Here is a 22,463-nt window from a genome sequence, read left to right on the forward strand (position 1 = left end):
GATGTTAGCACAATATTGTGAATGTTCTGAAAACTACTGAATTGTATGCTTTAAAATGGTTAAAATGGTGAATTTCATTTAAATATAATTGTACTTAATGAAGTGAGAAACTCTAAAACAAATCAAATTCTTACTATCCATTGTAAACAATTTCAATAATAATATTAAAGATGAAGTCATCTAATGAAACCTACAGCAGCACAGGGAAGTACACTAACTCAGATTCTAACTAAAAATCATAAAAATATGGACTGTCTGACACATGCACAAAGGGGAATAGCAAAGATATCATGGCCTTTAAGGAAAGCATTCAAAATTGAAAACCCATTAAAAGTGAAAAATGAAGCTTGAAGAAAATACGAGGTGCAGCATAAAGGGCATTTTAGCACACTTTGGAGAAAAGACGAGGGTGGGGCAGGGGAGAAGTTTGAGTCACATATTAAGGAAAACAGAATAACGTTGACAGATAACAGAGAAAAAATAGAGTGTCTCAACTCCTGGTTCACTCTCTATTCTCCATCAAGCAGAATAACTGTCAAACTGGAAAAGAAAAAAATGGAAAATTATGATAAGGGAAGAGATGCAAAGAGAGGTCTTGGACACTTTCAATATAATCAAGTCTTCTGGGTCACTTAAATTAATTTCCAAACTACAAAAAGAATTTGCTGGCATGATTTGAGAGGCACTGGGCAAATTTTTTTGAAGAATTAAGGAGAATGAAGGGAATCCTAAACCCATAAACATGGAAGACGTGGATTAATATCCAGCAAAGTTTTAGAGCAAATTATTAACAGATGACATGTGTGCCCTTAGAAAATAATGCAGCCATCAATATGAGCTGGAATGAGTTCTCTGAAAATAATTTTTTAAACAAAGCTGCTAAATTCAAGGTACTTCTGTAGACTTAAATTGTCTCAAATGTTTGCAAGACATTTACTATTTCGTTTTTCATTATATCATTAGGAAAATAGTAAAATAATAATATCACATATCATTTGTTGAGCGATGTATTTATCACAGGCCCTATTATACTATCAATAATAGTAATAGCTGACATTTGTCAAGGGCTTAATATGGATGAAGTATTGTTCTAAGTGCATCACATACATTGATTTATTTAATCTTTACTACATTAGCCCCAGGGAAACTGAGGCACAGAGAAATTAACTAAATTGCCTAAGAACACAGTCAGTATAGTACAGGTAGGTTCCCCCAAGGCCTGAATTCTTAACCACGATACTTTGTTAACTCCCAACGTTATCTGTAATTCTCACCACAAAACCACAGTTTGGTATTGTTATCCCCATTTTACAGGAAACGGAGGACTGCAGTGTTGTGGTAACTTCTCAAAACCCAATCTAGTAATTGGCAGGGCTAAGACTCAAACAAGTCTATTTGGCTCCAAACCATATTCACTTTGCCCTTTTGTGTAATGCTACAGTCCATGAATCCTCGGCTGAAAAAATGGCCATGAGTAAAGATTCCATGTAGAGAACTGTCTCTCTTGTTCTATCATATGATTTTATCCTTCATTCTGATCTGTTCATGGTCATCTAATGTGAATTCATGTAAGATATGCCCATAAACTGTGCAAATGGCACAATGTTAAGATAGGTAGCTAATGTGTTAGATCATATTAGATGGACTGAAAGAGCCAAAATAAAATTTAATGTTGATAACTATATATTTCTGCATGTATTTTTATGCAAATCAATTGTGATATATAGAAAAAAGGACGTGGACTTACAGTATTTTTTGTGACAATGATCTGGTTGTGCAACCCACTCAAACTAGCTCAAGGAAAGGGAGAGTGTCTGAAAGGGTACAGGTGAATCTCATAAAATCCATTTGCAAAAAATACAGTTGGGCCTCACAAGAGGAAGAAAACCATCAATTTGCTGTTCTTTCTAAAGTTACTCCTCTCTGAAAGTATAATCAGTTCTCCTCTTGGGAGACCAGATTCCACTGTAAGCCTGCTAGTTTCTACTCCACAATAATCTGAATTTGAACCTACCCAGCTTTCCATTTTGCCAAGAGATGACTCTGGCTGGAACCCCATAGGGTTTTATAGCTCTAGTGACAAATATTGTCTAACTACTATTTTTATATTCCTATTCCAAATTAATAAGCCCAGTATTTACACAGATACAGTAAGCTATAGTCAGGGAAACAAGGTCACTTGGTACAAACATAACTCTAGATTCATCTCTTAAGGGACACATCCAATGGAGAGGATATGGGCTGGAAAGGAGTCCCAAAAGTAGAAAACGACTACAAGTTCAAAATAATTCAACAGTGTCATAAGACCACTGAAACAGTAATAGATAACAATCATAGATAAGCCAGAAACCAGATGAATAAACATTTGAAACATATTTGAAGAGACATAGAAAAACTGTAGCAAGTCCAAAAAGGAAAGATCAGACTAGGAAAGCAGTCTGACATAATATTATGGGAAGAAACAGGGATGTCACATGAAGAAACCAGATATATTTATAAGGAATACCTTTAAAAACCAGAACAGAGCTGTCCTTGGATTTTCAGAAAGATACAATGTGAAATGCACAGGTTGTCACTTACTCCACTTGATGTAGCATAGCCGGCTGAAGCCAAGGAATCACTGGACTTCTATTCCCCATCTTACCCCATCTCCGGGGCTCCTAGCACTGATGATAACTTTGATTCCAGTTTTGTCTTCATTTATTCATCAGAGTATCTGACCTATTGATACATAATGAACAACTGTGTGTGTTGCCACTAGGTGGCAATGTGGGCATTTTATTTAAAAGACCACGGACAGTTCGCTGTGCAGGTAACCCTACAAATAGTGCAGACATGTGCATTTGTTCTGCCTTTGATGGGCTGGGAATCCCGTTTGAGTTCTAAAGTAAACGTGGAGAACTTATAATAATAACAGACTCCTTTGACCAACTAACATATATTCCAAATCCTCTAACAGAGATCTGCGGTAAAAATGGTGAAGACCCAGCAAGTTTTGTTGGCTGTTCTGTGGCTTCGGTTACACTGTAAGTTGGGGAGTTTCTGGATATGGGAACAGGGAGACTAAATGGATATTTTTTTCAAAATTCTGAGGAGGGGAGATAAGGGAGTCCAAGTGACTAATCTGGAGTGCCCTCTGGGAAACGTGTAAAAGAAAGACATTTGTAAAAATGCTGCACTCATAGTAATATTCTGTGTTTGCCAATGTCTTTGAGAACAGGGGTAAGTGGCAAAAATGGTGTGGAGCAGCGTCCTCGGTACCTGAGTGCCCTGGAAGGAGACTTTGTCACAATCAACTGCAGTTACTCAGGAGAAATGACCACCTTACAGTGGTTGCAACAGAATCCTGGAGGAAGTGTTGTCTCCTTGTTTATACTGAGCTTAGAGATGAAGAAGAAAGGAAGAGTAAGCGCCACAATCAACAGAAAAGAACGTCACAGCTCCCTGCACATCACAGCTTCCCAGCCCCGAGACTCTGCCACCTACTTTTGTGCTGTAGAGACACAGTGCTTCCCCAGGCATCTGGAGCCTGTACCCAAACTCTAAAGCTGAAAGGCATCACCTCTTCTCATTCTTGTCTTTCCATATTCGTCTGTCTCTCTCATCAGACAGATGATGTAAGTTTTTAAAGTTTTTAAAATTTAAGATTTTCTCCCTCTAGACCATCCCTAATCTCTAAAGCACCATCACCAAGTATAAGAACTAGAACAATACATGGTCTGTTACATAGGAAGTAGAATATATAGACTCTGGAGCTAAATTGCCAGGGTATAAATATACTGGTTCCACCTCTTACTAACAGGATGATCTTGACCAATTTGCTCTTTCTATGTGCCTCAGTTTTTACTCAACTATTTTTTAAAAAAAAGGAAACAGTGTTAATTATAGTACCTAACTCCTATTTGTGGGATGACATGTGATAACACATGCAATGTGCTTGAAATAGTCCCCAGGACATAGATAGTATTATGTAAGTGGTAGATATTATTAGTAGTAGATTTAGATACACCATGAGTTTACTAATACTCACTGATGGGCTAATACCTCAAATCTTTGGAGAAATGAATAGGATGTAAATAACAAGCACCTAATAATAATTTTAGTTTCTAAATTCTTTTCTAATGATGCCCAGCAGTCAATGGCCTTTTTACATCATATTAGGAAAAATGTCAAATGGCCTTAGGAAAACTGGTAGAAGGATAACTTTATGGTTTGGTTTGTGTGCAGAGAGGAAAGACTGCGTAAAGTGGCCCTGGGGAAGCTCAATAACTTCTTTGGAAAAAAACACAGATCCTAAGTTTCTCACATGGAGATTCCTAATAGGAAACTGCATTTATGAAAATTCATGAAACAAAATACCAAACCCAGTGGGTCTCAGTCGTTGGTTCTCCGCCTTTATACCACCAAGGATTCCTTGCATATTTTCCCCACCCCACTGGAATTCTTAACATAAGCATAAGTATTATTGTTTTCATTGTTCTTTTTACTCAATAAAATTAGTTGCACATATTAACTTATAACTAAGCCCTTTTCTTCTAAAATCAAGGTTTTTTTAATCAAATACTGCCAGCACATATCTAAAAAGTCAGTGGTATTACAAAGGTCTGTTCTCCCATTCCCCATCCGCCCCCTCCAAAAAGAAATAGCAATATCATGTTCTATTCCCATGTTCAATCCAACTCCATTTTAGCAATTTCTAAATTATGTGCTTTACCCTTCATTTATCAATATTAGACATTATCTACTGACTTCCTTTTATGGTAACACAGCACCACTGTCACCTTCCTAACATGGTTATATCACAATATGGGGTTAAATCTATAGTCAGGACATGTATGATTATGACCATGTAAAGAGTGTCACTTGTCCAGCCAAAATGAGTACTACGATTACATTTCCTTTCTGGTACAACTTGTTTTTAGCTAATAATTGCCTCCTTTTTTCATTTGTTCTATATCAATTTCCTATTATTTCTGAGTTCTTCAACAGATTAAAAAAAAATTTTTTTTAACTTTCTTCCCAGCGTTTAATTTTTTTTTAAATTAATTTATTTATTTTTGGCTGTGTTGGGTCTTCGTTTGTGTGCGAGGCTTTCTCTAGTTGCGGCAAGGGGGGGGGCCACTCTTCGTCGCGGTGCGCGGGCCTCTCACTATCGCGGCCTCTCTTGTTGGGAGCACAGGCTCCAGACGCACAGGCTCAGTAGTTGTGGTTCACAGGCCTAGTTGCTCCGCGGCATGTGGGATCTTCCCAGACCAGGGCTCGAACCCATGTCCCCTGCATTGGCAGGCAGATTCTCAACCACTGCGCCACCAGGGAAGCCCCCTGAAATATTTTTAAATAATTTCTCCCAACTGCATCAAGCACATCAAGTAGAGTATCAATTTTTTCTTTTTTTCTGGAGAGTAACTGTCCCTTGATCTCTATCCTTTGCCCTGTGTGAACTGATTGCTCTTTGGACCTACTGCACAGATGTTATTCTAGGACTTTTTAGCATTGTTTACCTTATTGGTTACCTTGCATCTTGAATCTCACATATCTTCATTCCTTGGTTTAGTCCTTCTTTTTGCTAAAACACATTCACTAAAACCTCTATAATAAAGGCTGCATAGGATTTTTCTTCAGTCACTTTTTGCATGTCTGAAAATATCTTTATTCTATCCTCATGCTTGATTGATATTTTGATTGAATATAAAATTATAAGTTGAAATTCCATCAGTATTTCCAGTATTTGGGAAGAAAAGCTCTTTTCATTGACTTTTTTAATGAGAAGAAGGGTACAGAGCACATATGGTGCCTCCCTCAGTATTTTGAAGATATCATTTCCACTATTTCTTTATATCCAGAGTTGCTGTTAAGAAAGGTGATGCCATTTTGAATCATTCTCTTTTATGACTTTTTTATACCTTCTGGACAGGTTTAGGATTCTGTCTTTTTCCTTAACATTCTAACATCTCAATTCAGTAAATATGTGAGTAACTAGGTAGAAAACACTTCTAGGCTCCGTTGATAAAATGTGTCTGAGACACTCTGGTGTCCAGGAGCTTATAACCTAGTAGACCTACTGCTCATCCTGTGGTTATGTTCACTTTATATGCATCCACATTCCTTGCCCTGGGTAAGACTCTTGCCCAGAGAGGGGGACAGGCACAACTTGCTGTTCGGAGCCTAACACATTTGTGATAAATTAATAAGATAAGAATAAAGCATTTCTTCAGCATTAAAAGAGAGTCCTCTTCGTTAAAAAGCCAAGAAAAGTGATGTTGAACCATCTTTATTTCACAAATACTGGGTATATTAGTCATACTGTTTTATTCATTCATTTATTTAATAAATATTTATTAAGGAACTATTATGAGCCCAACACTATCCTAGATATTGAGTACACAGCAATGAACAAGACAAGGTCCCTCCAACCATGAAGCTTATATCAGAACGGTGTGGAAAGAGACATAAAAATACAGGAATAAACAAATTCAATCATTCCACCAATATTTACTGAGCACCTACTATTTACCAGGCGTTCTAAGTCCAGAAGATATAGCAGTGAACAAAATTTAAAAATCTACTCCCATGGAATTAATATTCTAGTGAATAAATGAACAAGGTAAACCAGATCTTATAAACGTTCAGAGGAAAATAAAAGAGAGTGGTGTGAGGGAGTAAGAGTGGAGAATACTTTTTTTTTATTTTTAATTTTTTTTTTTTAATTTGTTTTGGCTGCGTTGGGTCTTCGCTGCTGCGCGCAGGCTTTCTCTAGTTGCGGTGAGCGGGGGCTTCTCTTCGTTGTGGTGTGCGGGCTTCTCATTGTGGTGACTTCTCTTATTGCGGAGCACGGGCACTAGGGCGCGTGGGCTTCAGTAGTTGTGGCTCGCGGGCTCTAGAGCACAGACTCAGTAGCTGTGGCGCATGGGCTTAGTTGATCTGCGGCATGTGGGATCTTCCCGGACCAGGGATGGAACCCGTGTCCCCTGCACTGGCAGGCAGATTCTTAACCACTGCACCACCAGGGAAGTCTCCAAGAATACTTTCATTAAGTAGTCAGGGAAAAACTTCTCTGAGATGATATTTAGGCTGAAACTCAAATGAAAAGAAAGAACAGGTCTTGCTAAGATATGGGGAGAAAACATTTTGGGCACAGAGAAAACAAATACAAAAGTTTTAAAATGGGGGAAAGCCTTGCATTTTCCAGGAATAGGAATGAGATGGGCAGAGTGAATGAGACAGAGGTTGGTGTAAGATGTTTCCTTGAGGCGTCATGTAGAGCCTTACAAAAGCCATGGTGAGTAGGATTGGGGATTTCTACTAATAAATATAATGAGAAGCTGCTGGAAAATTATAAATAGGCCAGTGACATGGTTTGATTTACCTTTTTTAAGAACATTACTTGGCTCCAGTGTGGAAAGTAGATAAAGAGAGAGGAGGGGAGACCAAAGGGGAAAAAAAAAGGAGAACATTTAGTAGACTGTTGAAATGTTGAAACAATCTTTGCGAAAATGATAGTGGTTTGGACTGGAGATGAAGAGAAATATGCAAATATAAGATATATTTGACAGTGAAATTAACAGAATTTACTTATGGTTTAAGTGAGGGAGAAGGCAAAGAAAAAGGAACTGATCTAAGAATGACTTCTTGATATGTGGCCTAAGGAACTGGGTACATCTTGATGTGACTTCCTGACATAGGTAATATTGGAACAGGTCTGAAGAGAAATCAAGATTTGTGTTTTAGCCATGCTGGGTTTATGATACCCATTAGAAATCTAAGGAAGATGTCACAGAGAAAGTTAGATAAATGGGTTTGAAGCTTAATGGAGAGGTCAGGGATAGAGCTATAACTTCAGGTGTCATTGACATGTAGATGGTATTTAAAGCCAAGGGGCATGGGGAGATAGATTTTCTAGGAATAAATAGAGTTAGTGAAAAGATGAGAACTTGGGTCAGACTTGGGCACTATGACACGAAGAAGGTGAGCAGAAAAGGGAAAGAGCTCAGCAAAGAGTACTGAGAGGGAGTGGCCATAAGGCAGAGGAAAACCAGAAAAGCTAAGAGGGGGGATTGTATAACTGAGAGAAGGGACTGGTCTGCAGAGAGTTTGAGCAAGACGGTAACAGAGGTGCCCACTGGATTTGCAGCAAGGAGGTTCTAGTGCATTTGACAAGAACAGTTTCAGAGTAGTGGAAATGGAAGATGAATTGAAATTGGTTAAGGAGCTAGTAGGAAGTAAAGAAATAGAAGCAGGAAAAATAGTTCATTTGAGAAATTTTGTTGGGAAAGAAAGCAGAGAAATGGAGAGATAGCTAAAAACAAAACAGAGGTGAGGGAGCAATTTGTTATTCTGTTGGTTGGTTTGTTTGTAGAACAGTAGACAACAGAGTACATTTTCAGAAGAGAAAACTATTTTAAGGTGCTCCTTTATTTTTACTATTGATAGAAACTCATATGCAATTTATAAAACTAATGATATTCAGGGATTAAATCTCTAAATAAATGCAAATGATTCACTTGCAGTAAAGTGACCTCTGGGGGATTACCTAACATTCTTACTTAAGTGTATTTTTCTGCATCAGCCCTGAAGTTTAAGTAACTCAGATTTAAAATTTTTAGTTGAATTAGCATATGTCCTGGTTACATACCTTATTAAGGCAGTACCTAAGTCTCTTGTAGGGTAACAAATGTATGAAAAATTAATGACAACTGTGGGAAGACTAATACTGTGTCAGCCAAAGTGAAGTTCTGGGAGAAAGTAGAAATTTTCAATCATTTTGCAATAAATCTCATGAAATTCCTCTCTTTTTCTAAATAAATTCAAGGTAGCACTTCAGAATTATATTTATCCTCATTAAAGTCACTGCAGTTGGAAGGAGGTATCTGTAAAGGAATCAAGGAACAAGCAATCACTGCTCCCGCAGTGTCAGTCCCACAGATGAGACCCGAACCCCAGAGACCCCAGACCCTATGAGCAATACCTCCCCATGGCACTACTCTGAAGGGCACCACTCATGTTTTATTCCATGTGATGGCAACTTCTTGAATTTTGCAACACAAAGGCCAAGTCAGCCAGATACCGTTTACCCTAAGAATAGAGCCCACAATCCTAAAAAAGACCCTTACAATCCATAGCACTTGTGTGTACTCACCAATTGCAGCTTTTTTTCTTTCCCACTGACTCCTGTCCAGGTTTCTATTCACTACTGCCAAATCAGATGCTTTTTTTTTTTTTAAGTATTATTTCAAAACAGCTTTTGGATGATTTGAAATGTGTTTGTGTACATGTGTGAGATTCAACATTTCATGACAATCAAATTCCGACTCCATTCTGATAAAAAAAAAAAAATAAAGTTCAGATCAGGAAGTAGAATTTATGAATGAGTATCTTTGTTTTGTCTCTCTCCTAGAAGTCACAAAGTACTCTCGTATAGAAAGATCAGGGTATCAGAGGATATAAAAATTCACTTATCAGATTGTCTTATCGTTATAAACTTTAGAAATACCACTGATTGGAAGCTACAGAACGGACAGCATGACTCTTAAATTTGTCTGTTAGTCATGAGTCAGAGACTTCGTACATTACACATGCACCCCAATGGTACCGTCTGTAATATAGAGGAAAATTCTAGATGATCCCTAACAACCTCTCCCAGCCTGAGAGATCTCCTCCATTCGGCCTCAAGTGTTAAACACTTGAAAATAAATCAAGAATTCTGTGGTCACCAGAATTTGGAATGAAATTCAAAGCACAATTGAGCAAGCAGTGTTTTTCATTTAGGCAACGAAGATTGTGGAGTTTGTGAAAACGTATAAATAGCATGGTTCCAAAAAAAAAAAAAAATGTTATTTGCTCAAGATCTAAAGTCAGGAGACAAGGAAAAAGAATGAACAAGTGTTTAAAGTCCATTTATTCAGACTATACTTCAGATAAATGGGTCCTGTCAGGTAGTAAATAAAAGCATCTTTCAAAGAGGTTTAGGATATTGGAAAAAAGTCACAGGAGACTATTTCATACTGGCCTCCTGGATATCACAGTCATTTTCTGCTATTAGGGAGGACAATATATATTTTCTTAGTTATATGTTCCTTTCTTTGTGAAGGCCTTATTAACCAAACTGATCTATCCCAGAGGAAGCATATGGATCAGTGAGGGAGGAAAGGGACAGTGAGCCAAGGCCAGAAGGACCAGCTGGAAGACCCTCCCATCCATCAGGCCTAAGGACTGTATAACTCTAGGTGTCCCTGATTCTCCCTTGGTTGCTCTGAGCTCAATTGCAAGAGCATGAAACCTTTATGTTTCAAGGGAGTGGAAGCTGGAGGAACTAGAGGCTAAAGTCCATTGACTGCAGCCCAATTCCACCCATGGGCACAGGCTAGTCAAAGGGTACAAGGCTGGATGCTCAGCTCCAAAGGTCTCATTCTGCCTCACATACCACTTGGAGAGGCCATATGGTTTCTAGGCGCCATATGATTTTCTTGCTTCCGGGAACCATTTTAGCTGTTTATCTTATTCTGCCCTTGCACTTTAAATGACACTAATTGACTCTCCACTTCCTTTTCAAACTTGCCACGTCTTCTTGAGTCCTGAAACATTGCTCCCTTCTCCAGTTAAAGAAAGAGGTAGGACTCACCTTCTAAACCCCATTTCCATGTCAAGGACAGACATTCATCAGTCATTCATCAGTTGTTTTCATTTCATTTGTTTAAATCTTCCACCATTTCAACTATCAATAAAAGTTTAAATCTCTTCAGTGAAGTCTTAAGGTAATGAATCTTACATGGATTTCTGCTGATGAAGAGGCAATTTCATAGCAAGTTGTTCAGACATAAGGCAGTAAGGCACAAACCTGGCCCTGAGACCACGCTCCATGGATTCCGACTGGGGGAAAGACACAAAAGAGGATCAGCTCTAAATAAGACGGCAACTTTCAAAATAGGATCCCAATGGGAGTCAGAGTGTCAGCGGTGACCTGGAGGAATCCAGCAAAGGCCAATGACCACCCACCACCACACCCCCATAACTTTTTCTCTCCCCTTTGTCTTTCTTCTTGTCTCTCTTTCCTTCTCTTCTATTTGTCTTTGAGACCCAACAGAGTTCTCCAAAAGCCTAACGACCTCTACTAACCTCAGACATGGTTCCATTTCCAAAGCCTTATCAAGTCAATTCTAATTTCAAGCCCCCATTTCCTGATGAAGAACCAATGTTGACATTCCATGAGGTATAAATGAACTTTTAGAACATCTTTTGTTTTATTGACAGTTGAAATGACAGAAAACAGAAGCAGTAAGATTTAGACAGTGGTGTCTTGGTGTGTAGATAATCCTGGCTCTGGCTAGAGTTGAAGCTGAAGATGAAGCTGTCACTTTGGTTTTTTGCTGTATCAAAAATTGTTCTTAGACCTAAGCTGTAGGAAAATAAGTAACAGCTAGGATCCATGATTTGGGGCCAAATAAGAGCAACCACTTTGGAAGGAGGGAAAGAGACTGCAAGTGACAAGTGGCTTATGTCAGATGCCTCTTGTATATCACTTCACAGCCCATCAGCCCCACTTTTTCTGTAGTCACTTTTGTGACAACCAGATTTCTGCAGGCTTCTTCCTGCTGGATGCACATGTAAGCTGTCAGCTATCCTTGAGAAATGGGAAACAAATGAGGGGAGCCCTAACATTGCCCCAGATTATTGCCTTGAGAGAGTTTCCAGACCATAGCACAGGGAGGGGAAATTGAGTCACAACCCAGTGACTGCCCTGAGTTGAGGAGTCAGAGCTGAGATTGGAGGAGCTAGAGTTCATAGGACAGAATACCAGACAAAGGAGAGGTACACAGAGAGATAACCCTGGAGATCTGCAGAGAATGCCCTCATGCATTCAGCAGAGTGCCTCTCAGGCATGTGGAAATATCCCAGGCTATGGAAAGAACCATCCAAAAGGATTAGAGGGAACAGTACCTCCTCAAGTATACCTAGAATTTAGAAAGGAGTTTATTGCTTGATCATATATTCCTTAATTCTTTAATTAATAACTTCATACATTTCATTTTCTCTGGCTGTCATCACTGGCTCTCATCACTAATGACTGTTGGCCATTTCTAAACAATTAAGAAACAACTGTGTCTGATGGAGATAAATAGTAAAGACCAAAATAAATGTCACCCATCTATGGCACTGGCAAACAGTTACTAGTAAACCTAATTTTTTTATATCAATAATACAATTTCCTTTAAAAAACTAGATTTTATTGCTCACCCTTGAATTCATTTATGCATAATGTCAAGTTGAGATAAATTCAAACCATGCTGATGCTTGTAAAAATGTGGCTTTGTATGATGTAAAGCTCTTATACTTAAATCAACCTCAAACCTCAGTTTTACTCATTTTAATGACTGAGTTCATTACACTATCTGTTGTGTCATCATTAAATTATTAAATACATTCCATATTTCCTCTCATTCTTCATCTTCTTAGATTGAGGATCCCTTATTCTCTGGAATCTTCCCGTTATCCCTATGATCATTTTGTTATGTCTCTCTGGGCATTCTTTTTTACTTTAAAGAACAACCATCATTAATGGCTTCTGGAAAGGATTAAACATTATGTCCACATTGACAGTTCCGCATGCTGTGAATCCTGCCTTCCCAAGGTAGAAAAACTTTTTAACATAGTTCCCAGGATCCATTGCAGCTAGGGTGCAGACCTGAGCCTTTAATTGGGAGTTGAGCCACACGAAGAATAGCCTAGGCAGGGAAATCACTTTTCTTGGTGGGAGGCTGTAGAGACTGCATGTTTCTGGGGTAGGCAACAATAGCATCGTCCTCACTGGGCTGGGAGTAGTAACTTCCTGGTTGGGCCTGTTTGGCTGCATGTTCTGTGGCTGGTGGCACTGGAGGCTGCTTCCTCTCCAGGACATTCAGCACCACCATCAAGTGGTCCTGTGACTGGCACAGGGACAGCAACCTCCTTATCAGGCCAGTTGAATGGGTGGCTCTGGCCTTTGCTCTTAGTAATCAGACCCAGAGTCTGTTTCCCCAGCCTGCCTAGTGATTCTGCAAGTCAACTAATATCCCTTCCAAAATCCCTAACTGCTTAGATTAAGTAAAGCCAATTACTCTTTCTTTCTTGTCATGTATCACACAGACATTTCACAGTGTTTCGTCTGAAGCCCACCCTGGCTTTCATTTCAATGTATTTTAAGCTGGATATTAGAGCTGCTTAACCTTTTCATTGCAGCACACTTGGCTCACCTTAACAAGGAATATTTGTGATGTTTTACAATAATTTCGAGTTCCTTTGCCTGGCAAAACAGTGACTATGAAAAAGAACAAAGTCTATTTTAATGACTGGCCCAAGACATCTCATGGAATGAAAGCACTGTGGATCTCATAAGCCAGATACCATAAGCATAATCTCCCGAAAAAATTTTTTAAAGCTTTCAGTTGCTACGGATATGGGAATGAGATAAACTGAAAACTTTCCAAAGGCTTCTCCTCTTGGAATGTTTTCACAACTTCACTAAATATCTTCACTAGATTTCTTTTTGACCCCAGAGCCAATTAGGCCCTTAGATACAAAGGGCCTTTGAATTTCAAGTTTAATTAAAGATCATTTTCCTCATTTAGTGGGAGTGGGGAGGCAGAACAAAGACTGAATTTAGAGCTTACATCAATGCCATTCTTACCAGGTCATATCAAATCAGAGTTTCCAGTCACTTGGCTAATCCTCACCCATTCTTTAAATCTGGAATTAAATGTCACTTCCTCAATGAGCACTTTCCTGACCCCCCCATCTAAATTTGTCCCCTCTGTTTTATTGTTTCAAAGAACCCTGCAATTTTTTTTTCGAAACAGTAAAACAGGTTTTGCTTTATAGGCCTTATCACGATTTCTATGTATTTATGTGAGGTTATCTGTACAATAAATATCTGCCTTTCCCATTAACCTCTAAGCTTCATTGAATATTATGTGTTCAAAATAGTGCCTGGCACCAAAAAAAAAAATGTGATAAATAGTTGATAAATGAATGAATCTGAGCCATCAGGCATCTATCTTACTCTGTGTTGGACTATTCCTTAAGTGTGAATGTTCCCAGTGCCACATCCGTTAACTCAAATACTGATCAAAGAGGATTAGAAGCACATGAAGCAGTACCTCTGGGAGTGAGGCTGTAGCTCAATAAGAGTGGAGACAAAAAATAAAGACCTTAAAGAGAATTCGCACAAAGGTAGGTGCTACCGTGGAAAACTGCAGAGAGTATGTTTGTATGCAGTGTGGACACAGAAACAATGTTAAACTAATCATCTCCAAACTTGAACCAGACTGAGGTGAGAGATCGCAGTGAGACAGATCCTGAGAGACAAGGAGAAATTTTGGATTACAGACAATGAAATTTGCTTACACTTCTACTAATGTGTAGTAAGGAAATTAGCCTTGCCCAACAACAGGCCTTTGTCCCAGCTCCTGGGAGGGAATCTCTAAATCCTTGGAATTTCCAGAATCACAGGAAATGATTATAACAAATAAATTGTCCTTGTTATAAATGGTTGGCCCCTTGGCCAACTGATGGTTTCTGTTAACAAGATGACTCAGCTTGGGGCTGGCCTCACCCAGTAGTCTTAGGATGGGGGGTTGGCCATGCCAGAAAGACAGACCATATCAATTATGGTGGGGGCTTTGGGTTACATGATATGGATCAACCCTGAAACTCAGTTCAACCACGTAGGCAATTAATCAATCATGTCTACATAATGAAGCCCCAATAAAAACTCTGGACACCAAAGCTCAGGTGGGCTTCCTGGGCTGACAGTACTCTGTGAGTATTGTCACACACTGAGGCTGAAAAGTTAACCCATCCCTGAGCACAGTGGGAGCTTCAAGTTTGGAATCCTCCCAGAGTGTCCTATGCATCTCTTACTTTGGCTGATTTTAGTGTATTCTTTTCCTGTAATAAAAATAACCATGGGTATAATAGGTTTCAAAGCATTCTTTGAGTTTTTCTAGCATATTATGGAACCTAAGTGTGGTTTGTGGAAACCCCTAAACTTGAAGTTGTCAGAAGTAAGGATAGCGTGGTGTAAACTCTTCCCTTTAACTTTATAGTTGGTTCCTAACTCCCTTCAAATGGGGTCAGAAGTTTTGGGTAGACTTGGCAGTCTGGAGGACTATGCCCTTAACCTCATAATCTGACCAATTCTGGTAGCTACATTTTGTATTGAGCAATTCCATATGGATAAAATAAGTTTTATCTGTGTGATGCCTAAGCAACTAATTAATTATATCAAGAGAGTGAAAAACAAAGTTAAAAGTAGATAACATGGGCAAAATAACTGGAGAGGGGACAAAATGTCTAAATTTTGATGCTACATGTATTGTTTGGAACACATGTATATGTGAGATAACCACTTTTAAATGTTTTCAACACATGGGCTGGCAACACCTAACAATAACAATTAGCATTTGTTAAGTGCTTACTGTTTAACAGTTTCTGTTCTGAGTGTTGTACACATATTAACTTATTTAATTCTCATAACAACTCCAATTATTAGCCCAGTTATAGAAACTGAGGCACGAGGAGGTTAAATAATTTGTCCTAGGTTACACACTCCCAGGATTTGAATCCATACCATCTGACTCTATGGTTCATGCCTTTAACCAGTGCCTCATACAGTATCTCAGAAGGTAATCACTTACATCTTCTCTGATCTTGTAGAAAGGTGTTAGTAAACTGGTATCTTAATTCCAAATCCCAATGTCTCTGTGATAAAGTAACATTTTTATATGAGCAGATGTGTATTCTATTTCACCCTGTGATGTGTATTTTATTCACCCTGTGATCCTTCTCACGTTAGGCAGGAAGTCTTGACTTCTTGTATTGAAGGAGGTAGGAAACAATGAACACAAAAGAAAAAAGAATAATTCTCTGCTTTCAAGCTCCAAAATAAAATTTGGAAACTTTCTGTAGAAACAATAGAATGAAAGACAAGGGGTTTGAGTTTGGGTTATAACCCTTGAGTTTAAAAAAAAATCTATGTCTTAAAAAAGATCTCTGAGAATATAGGTTGGTACAAACCCTAGATTTAATACAAATTTCTAGGTCTGTGGGAATTCCTAGGGGTGATGGAGATAAAAGCAAGACAGTTAAGACATTGATGAGGATCTCCGTGCCCTACCTTCATACCCCCTCCCACCAGAGGGGTGGGAGGGTCAGTATGGAGCCCCAAAGAGGTTTGTAGGAAACTGAGAATAGGAGACTTACTAATTCCTGTCGGAAAGCCTGAGTGACAATATCCTTTTAAGTATCCACCAGAGCAGAGATAGCTGTGCTGTAGTGACAGTGGGCCCAGAGAGCCCAAGACAACCCCATTCTGCCAAATTGATCTTAGCGCAGATGAATTTTCATCTGCACACAAAAGCACGGAAATTAACTGAGAGAGCCTTAGTGAATCTGGAAGGGTTTCAATTTCATGAAAAAAAGGACACAGAACATGTATATCAACAACCAGAAACCTAGAGGGACTCGGACATCTGGACACACAGAAACAATAATGCTGCAGGACAGACCCAAAGAGCTGCATCCCAGCAGGTGCCAGCATGGGCCTGGTGCCCCCAACCAACACCAGGACACCACTAAGCCCTCTAGAACTTAAACAGCATCCCAAGGATGGAGAGGGGGAAACCTAAACTGGCAGAGAAAATCCTTAATTGACTTTAAAAATTATGATCTAACTAAGAAAACCCTATATTTGCTTAAAGTAAGTTTTCTGATACCAGGAAAAATGGTTACTGGAGTTAGAAAGTAAGTCGTTATAGAAAATAAAGCTGTTGTGGTTTGTACATCTGAGCCAGTTGCAAAATGTTTGCCTGCTACGTCTCTAGTCACCAAGTCAGCCATATTCAATGTCTTTTCTGCTCCTACAGAAATGACAAATGACTTTCACATGTATTACATACCCCTCAGGCCAGCCAAGGGTTATGTGCTGTTTCGAAGACTGGGAAACCAAAACACCACAACTGAAAACCGCCAACCTGGATACTTATTAAAAGAAATAGCTTGGGTTAGTATGAAATTTGGTGTAACCCTGAAATATGGGAATTTGTTACTAGAGGCACCAGAGGCACACATATTCCCTGTTAGGGGACCCTGCTGACACTATATCAGAATGAAAGCAGGGATTGGCAAAGAGTAGTTTCAAATAGGCACATAAACAAACATGGAGAAATAGTAAACACATAAGATAATTCATTCGGACACTTTTATATGCAGCATGTATAGGATTTAAAATAACATTTCCATATTAAACTGAAAACATTACTCTGTAAATGCCACAACTAAACCAAATGAAAGAGTAAATGCCAGCCTTGCAAACTGGTCTCCCTTAAGGGCACTCAAAGGCATTGGATTGCCTGCTCTTCTCTAAAGAAATGTCCTCCTCTCTATCAATCTTTTCTGTTTTGACAGCAAACTCATTGACCAGCATATGTTTCCCAATTTCTGAACAACTGACATTCAAGGCCTAACAAACATTCGTTCTCCACCTTCTCAGAAACCTCATAGGAGCCACTGTTGCCAATAAAAACACATCATAAATCTAACCCCCAAACTGCATCACTTCAAGAGGAGAATGGATGCCCCAATTCCCTACATTGTTTGTATACATCTGTGTCCATCTGTGTCGGGTCTCTCATTGAATAGGCTGTGCCAGCAGGAGGTCATCAATCAGCAGGGGACGGCAAGCAAAAGCAGAGAATGGCTTAGCAGAAAAATGGAGTCTTTTTTTATTCCCTATTGTCGCCTACTAAAATGTAAGTTGCTTGCTGATCTCATCACACTGAGTTATGTTTTTGTGAAGTGTTAAAAAGACCCAGCCTGCACACATTCTTGAAGTTCTGAAATAATGGCTCAGTGAACAGATGTATACTTTCTCCCAGCAGCTCTTCGTGGAAATGAATTTTTAGGAGCCCCAAACATCCATGATTCAGCCCTGATGAAAAGTTAAGTTAAACCTAAATACCATTATTTTTTTGACAGAAGTTTTAAGAAGTTATTGACACAAGGACTTTTGAGACTGAAAAACACTGGGTTAACAAAAAGCCTTTGTTTGGTGAAACAAATTAAAGCATAGCCTCCAGGTACAGATGGCCTACGTGCAGATCCTTCAGATTTTAGCTCTGTGACCTTAAATAAATACTTCATTTCTCCACTCTTCCGTCTTTTTGAAAAGTTGGGATAGTAAATAATAGGTACCTCATAGAGATGCCAGTGCCTGACACATAATAAGTGCTCGATTAATGTTTGTTATTAGCTGCATATAGATAGAAAAGGGAAGCAGCGAATGCACAGTTACATACCAGTGACTATAAAAATAAGCTAAATTCATGTTTCATATCTTATAATTATATAAAGTTTTCTGCTTACTTCTGTTAACTAAAAAGAGCAAGGAGCTTTCTTATAATATTGAAAATATTAGCCTAATGGTTCCAAGAACTGTTAATTAGGAATGTTTGTTACAGAAACATCACTTGTTGGATGTTTGTTAGAGAACCCCGATTATTGTACTTGTAAACTGTGTTTACCATGCAACCTCCTCTGACTCACCAGCCTTGTGATTAGTAAACAGCAAAATGTAGCATTGCTGATTTAGGTCTAATTTATTCAATCAATATAAAAGGACTGTGCAGATTCTCCTAAACTGGGAGCATAGCTAAAGGCATTCTTCACTGTTAAAATGAACTTTTTAAAAAATGAGATGATTCTAACAAATTTACTTTAAATCACAATGCAATATCTCTAAATGAAAACAATATCTTCTGTCTGACAGCATGGCATTCAACTTACTTTTAGATTTTTTCAGTGTTTTCTCAATTTCAAAAGCACTTGAAAATCCATAAGTGGGGGGCAGAATGTCTTTCTTCATTTTCAATAGTTACGTCAAGGATGCTTTTCAAAAGTCTTTCATATTTATCATGCCTTCAACAAGTAACTTACAATACTCATAAAACCAGCTCAAACTCACCCTATCCTGTTTCTAATCAGATACTGAGTTGTTTTCAGAGACAACAAAACAAAAAGGCAAGTCATGCAGCTAAGGCATGTGCAGAAGAGAGAATTTTGACTTCAAGTAACGCCGGGAACAAAAGTTTCCCCCAATCCCACCATGGAACCAAAGGACCGGGACATGACAAGTAGAAGAGATTGACTTTTTCCTTTACCCATCTCAGTATTATATGATGGTGACAGCCAGCATGAACAATTTTTGTAATTTAGAGATAATAGTATTTTTAAGAAAGGTTATAATGGCAATGCCTAAATAAAGAGCTAAGGAATGTTTTGGAGTCCCCGAAAGCTTCTGATTGAAGACACAAACAAGGTCCAGTGGTGGAAAAAACATGTACTTCGGATTCTGAGCTTTGCTACCATAGGGAGGTAAGGAGAGAGAGTAAGAGAGAGAGAGTTTATGTGCTTGTCCCATTAATTCTATTTCTACTAATTTAATTCATAGGAAATAATCATAAATGTGCATAAATAATTACATAGAAGTACAGTATTTCGTCGTAACACTTTTTATTATGTAAAAAATTGGGGGAAATATAAATGTCTACCAGTAGTAGAATGGCTAAATAAATCATGGCAATTTCTATACAAATGCAGCCATTAAAATCATACTAATGATCTGGAAATACTCTTGCTGTTAAGAGAAAAAATATAATAAATAAACTGAATATACCACATTGTTACAACTTTGTAAATGTACATATATAAAGCTAAAACACTAAGCTGTTAACAAAGCTTCTCTCTGTGTACTTGATTTAAAAGGTGATCTTTATTTTCTTCTTCATATTTTCTCCGTTTTCCCATTATATGTAATAAATATGCATTCCTTTGAAATTAGAACTTGAAACATACTATAGATATTTTTAAGAAACGCTGGGAGAGGGAGAAGAGGCACATAGCAGAGAAATCAGTGGGAAAAATACAAGAAAACCCACACTTCCTTACCTCCCCATGACGCTGAATTAAAAACTGTCAAGCAAGAGATATATATTTTATCAGGGGTATGAGACAACATAGAAGATAGTATAGAATATTTATACATACTGACTGAAATGATCCAGCAAGAGACAGAAATTGATAATGCAGATGACAGAACCTAACATTGTAAAGTCCTTGAGTTGGCAGAGGTGATGGGGTCCAGTACGTGAATGGAGGAGTTGGCCTTAACATAAGCAGGGAGGGTTCATCCATTAAATACAAAGGCATAGAGCAGAGCTTCAGAGGCAGTAGGGTTGCAGATTTGGAGTGAGAAGATGAAGAAGTTGTACTCTGATTGCTTCTATTTTCTTAGTGAAATGAGAAGGGAGCTTATTAGTTAAGTATGAAGGGGGGAGAAAGATGGTGTGAAATAGTCTAATACTGCCTGGTTTTCCTCATTCTCACTTCTATTTGCAATGCAGTGAAAAATCCCCATACTCAAGAAATATTTTTTAAGCACTCTTAATGGTTATCTATCCCTTTTCTTAAAAAGGGATAGATACTGGCCATACTGAGCTTACATTCTTGTTGATGAAATAAAACACAAATGAGATGATAAGGAAATAATTCAGCCAACAAGAAAATGGTTTTCAATCAAGAGACTTACTAAATGAAACAGGTGCACTATTTATGATACCAATAATAGTACCCCAAGGCAGTGGGTGTACTTATGTTCTCTATAGTTATCCTTCTGAAAGCTTTCATGGCCTGAAAGAAGAAAAGTTTATGTAGGTAAAGAATTAAGTCAGAGTGGATGCAGGCTCAGAGCCAGGGTGCTGAAGTTAAATGGAGGATGGTGGAATGAGGCCCATGTTAAAAACAGAGTGGCCCTAAGTCAGCCTGTGAGGAAAGAGCCAGGTCATACCCCAAGGGCCTCCTCCAGAAAGACCCCTGTTGGAAAGGAGCAGGCATCCAGGGTGTTGGCAGAGCCTGTGCTTGGGCAGCTCAACAACACAGTTAAGTCCAGGGGCCCCCAGATGACTCCTTTGTTTCCTCAGTCTGGTACCTTCCCTCTCTAAGCAGCACCCTGCCATCCCCCTTTTCCCCCTTATACACACACACATACACACACCATTTATCATAATCATCCAGCAGGTCCTAACTTAGATATCAATTCTTCTGGGAGGCCTTTTCTGGGGGATATCCTCTCATGTGACGCTCTACCTACCATACCAGATCTAAGCTGTGTGAGATCAGTGACCTTGTGCCTCTTATTTATAGTGTTACCACACCAAACTTGGGTCCACTCACCCAACACACAGTAAAGCCAATCTACTGACACAAGGTTGTGGTGAAGGAAAGTACAGTGTTTATAGTAAGGCTCCAAGCAAGGAGAATGTGCAGCTCACGCTCAAAAGACCTGAACTCCCCAAAAGCTTTTGGAAGGGTTTTTAAAGACAGTGTGAAGGAGAGGGTCACAGGGTGTGTGATCAGCTCGTGCACAACTCTTCTGACTGGTTGGTGGTGAGGTAACAGGGTGACGTTTTGGGAATCTTAATCATCAACCTTCTGGTTCCAACCAGTCTGGGGTCTACTTGCTTGTAGTCAGCACGTAGTTAACTTCTTCCACCTTATTATTCTGTGTAACTGGAATGATTATTCAACAAATGGATGCTATTCAGTGAACTTCCAAGAAGAGGCTAAATTAATCAGCCTCATCAGCTCACAATTACAGTCAGGGATCTGCATCATTGTGCTCTCAGGGCACAGAGAGCAGAGTGATGGGAAAAGAAAAGAAAAGAAAAACAAAAACCCAGGAGCCAGCCAAAAACACCCCAGGCTCTAGAAGCCTGGGGACACACACACACACTCAGGAAAACGCTGGGAAACAGGAATTGTGAGTGATCCTCTGGGATCTGAGGAGGAAACTGCTGATTATTTTTAGAAAAACATTCCCACCCCTGGGCTCAGAGAATAGAGAAATGGTATCCAGACCTCCTTCTCAGAAGCATTCTCCTCCCCAGAAGCATTCTCCTCCCTAATCTAGTACCTGAGGTAATTGGGCAGCAGATAAAAATAGCATTTGCACAAAACAAAGCAAGTAATTTTTTAAATAGCTTGTTGCCTGAGCTTTGTCTGCCTGCAGATCTCAGACACCAAGCCAACTCCTCTAGCTCTACACACTGGCTACATGTCTCAGATGGAACGTTTCTGACTTCATCTCCCCTCCCCACACATCAGGCAGTAAGAAGGGCGGGTCAGGACCAGCAGTTAAGACAGCTGTTCCCACAGCTGGTTTTACCACAGTCCCCCAGACCCCTCACACACCCACCCTCAGGCTCTGCCCGCCTACGCTGACCCATCCTGCCAGTGCGGCCAGACCAGACTTCCCAGTGTCTCTCCTCCTCAGAACCTTCCCAGGATTCCTCTTGAGACGACACTTTCCCTGAAAACACAGCGAGCTTTGTTGTTTGAAAATGTATTATCCCAAGTTCATTATTTTATTTCCCTAATTT

At 39.2% G+C, this 22,463-nt stretch overlaps 1 protein-coding gene and 1 gene segment (V, D, J or C); both read left to right on the forward strand.

Moving 5' to 3' along the window:
* Window positions 1-22,463, forward strand: part of LOC132359565 (T cell receptor alpha chain MC.7.G5-like) — a 259,427-nt gene that overhangs the window by 37,439 nt on the left and 199,525 nt on the right. The window contains exon 3 of the mRNA XM_059913826.1: window positions 13,530-13,540. Coding sequence (XP_059769809.1) covers window positions 13,530-13,540 — 11 coding nt within the window. The remainder of the gene's footprint in view (window positions 1-13,529; window positions 13,541-22,463) is intronic.
* Window positions 2,975-3,559, forward strand: LOC132359566 (T cell receptor alpha variable 41-like). The segment is given in 2 exon segments: window positions 2,975-3,030; window positions 3,216-3,559. Coding segments are annotated over 2 exon segments (387 nt in total).

Source organism: Balaenoptera ricei, chromosome 2 (assembly GCF_028023285.1).
Source record: "Balaenoptera ricei isolate mBalRic1 chromosome 2, mBalRic1.hap2, whole genome shotgun sequence".
NCBI lineage: Eukaryota > Metazoa > Chordata > Mammalia > Artiodactyla > Balaenopteridae > Balaenoptera > Balaenoptera ricei.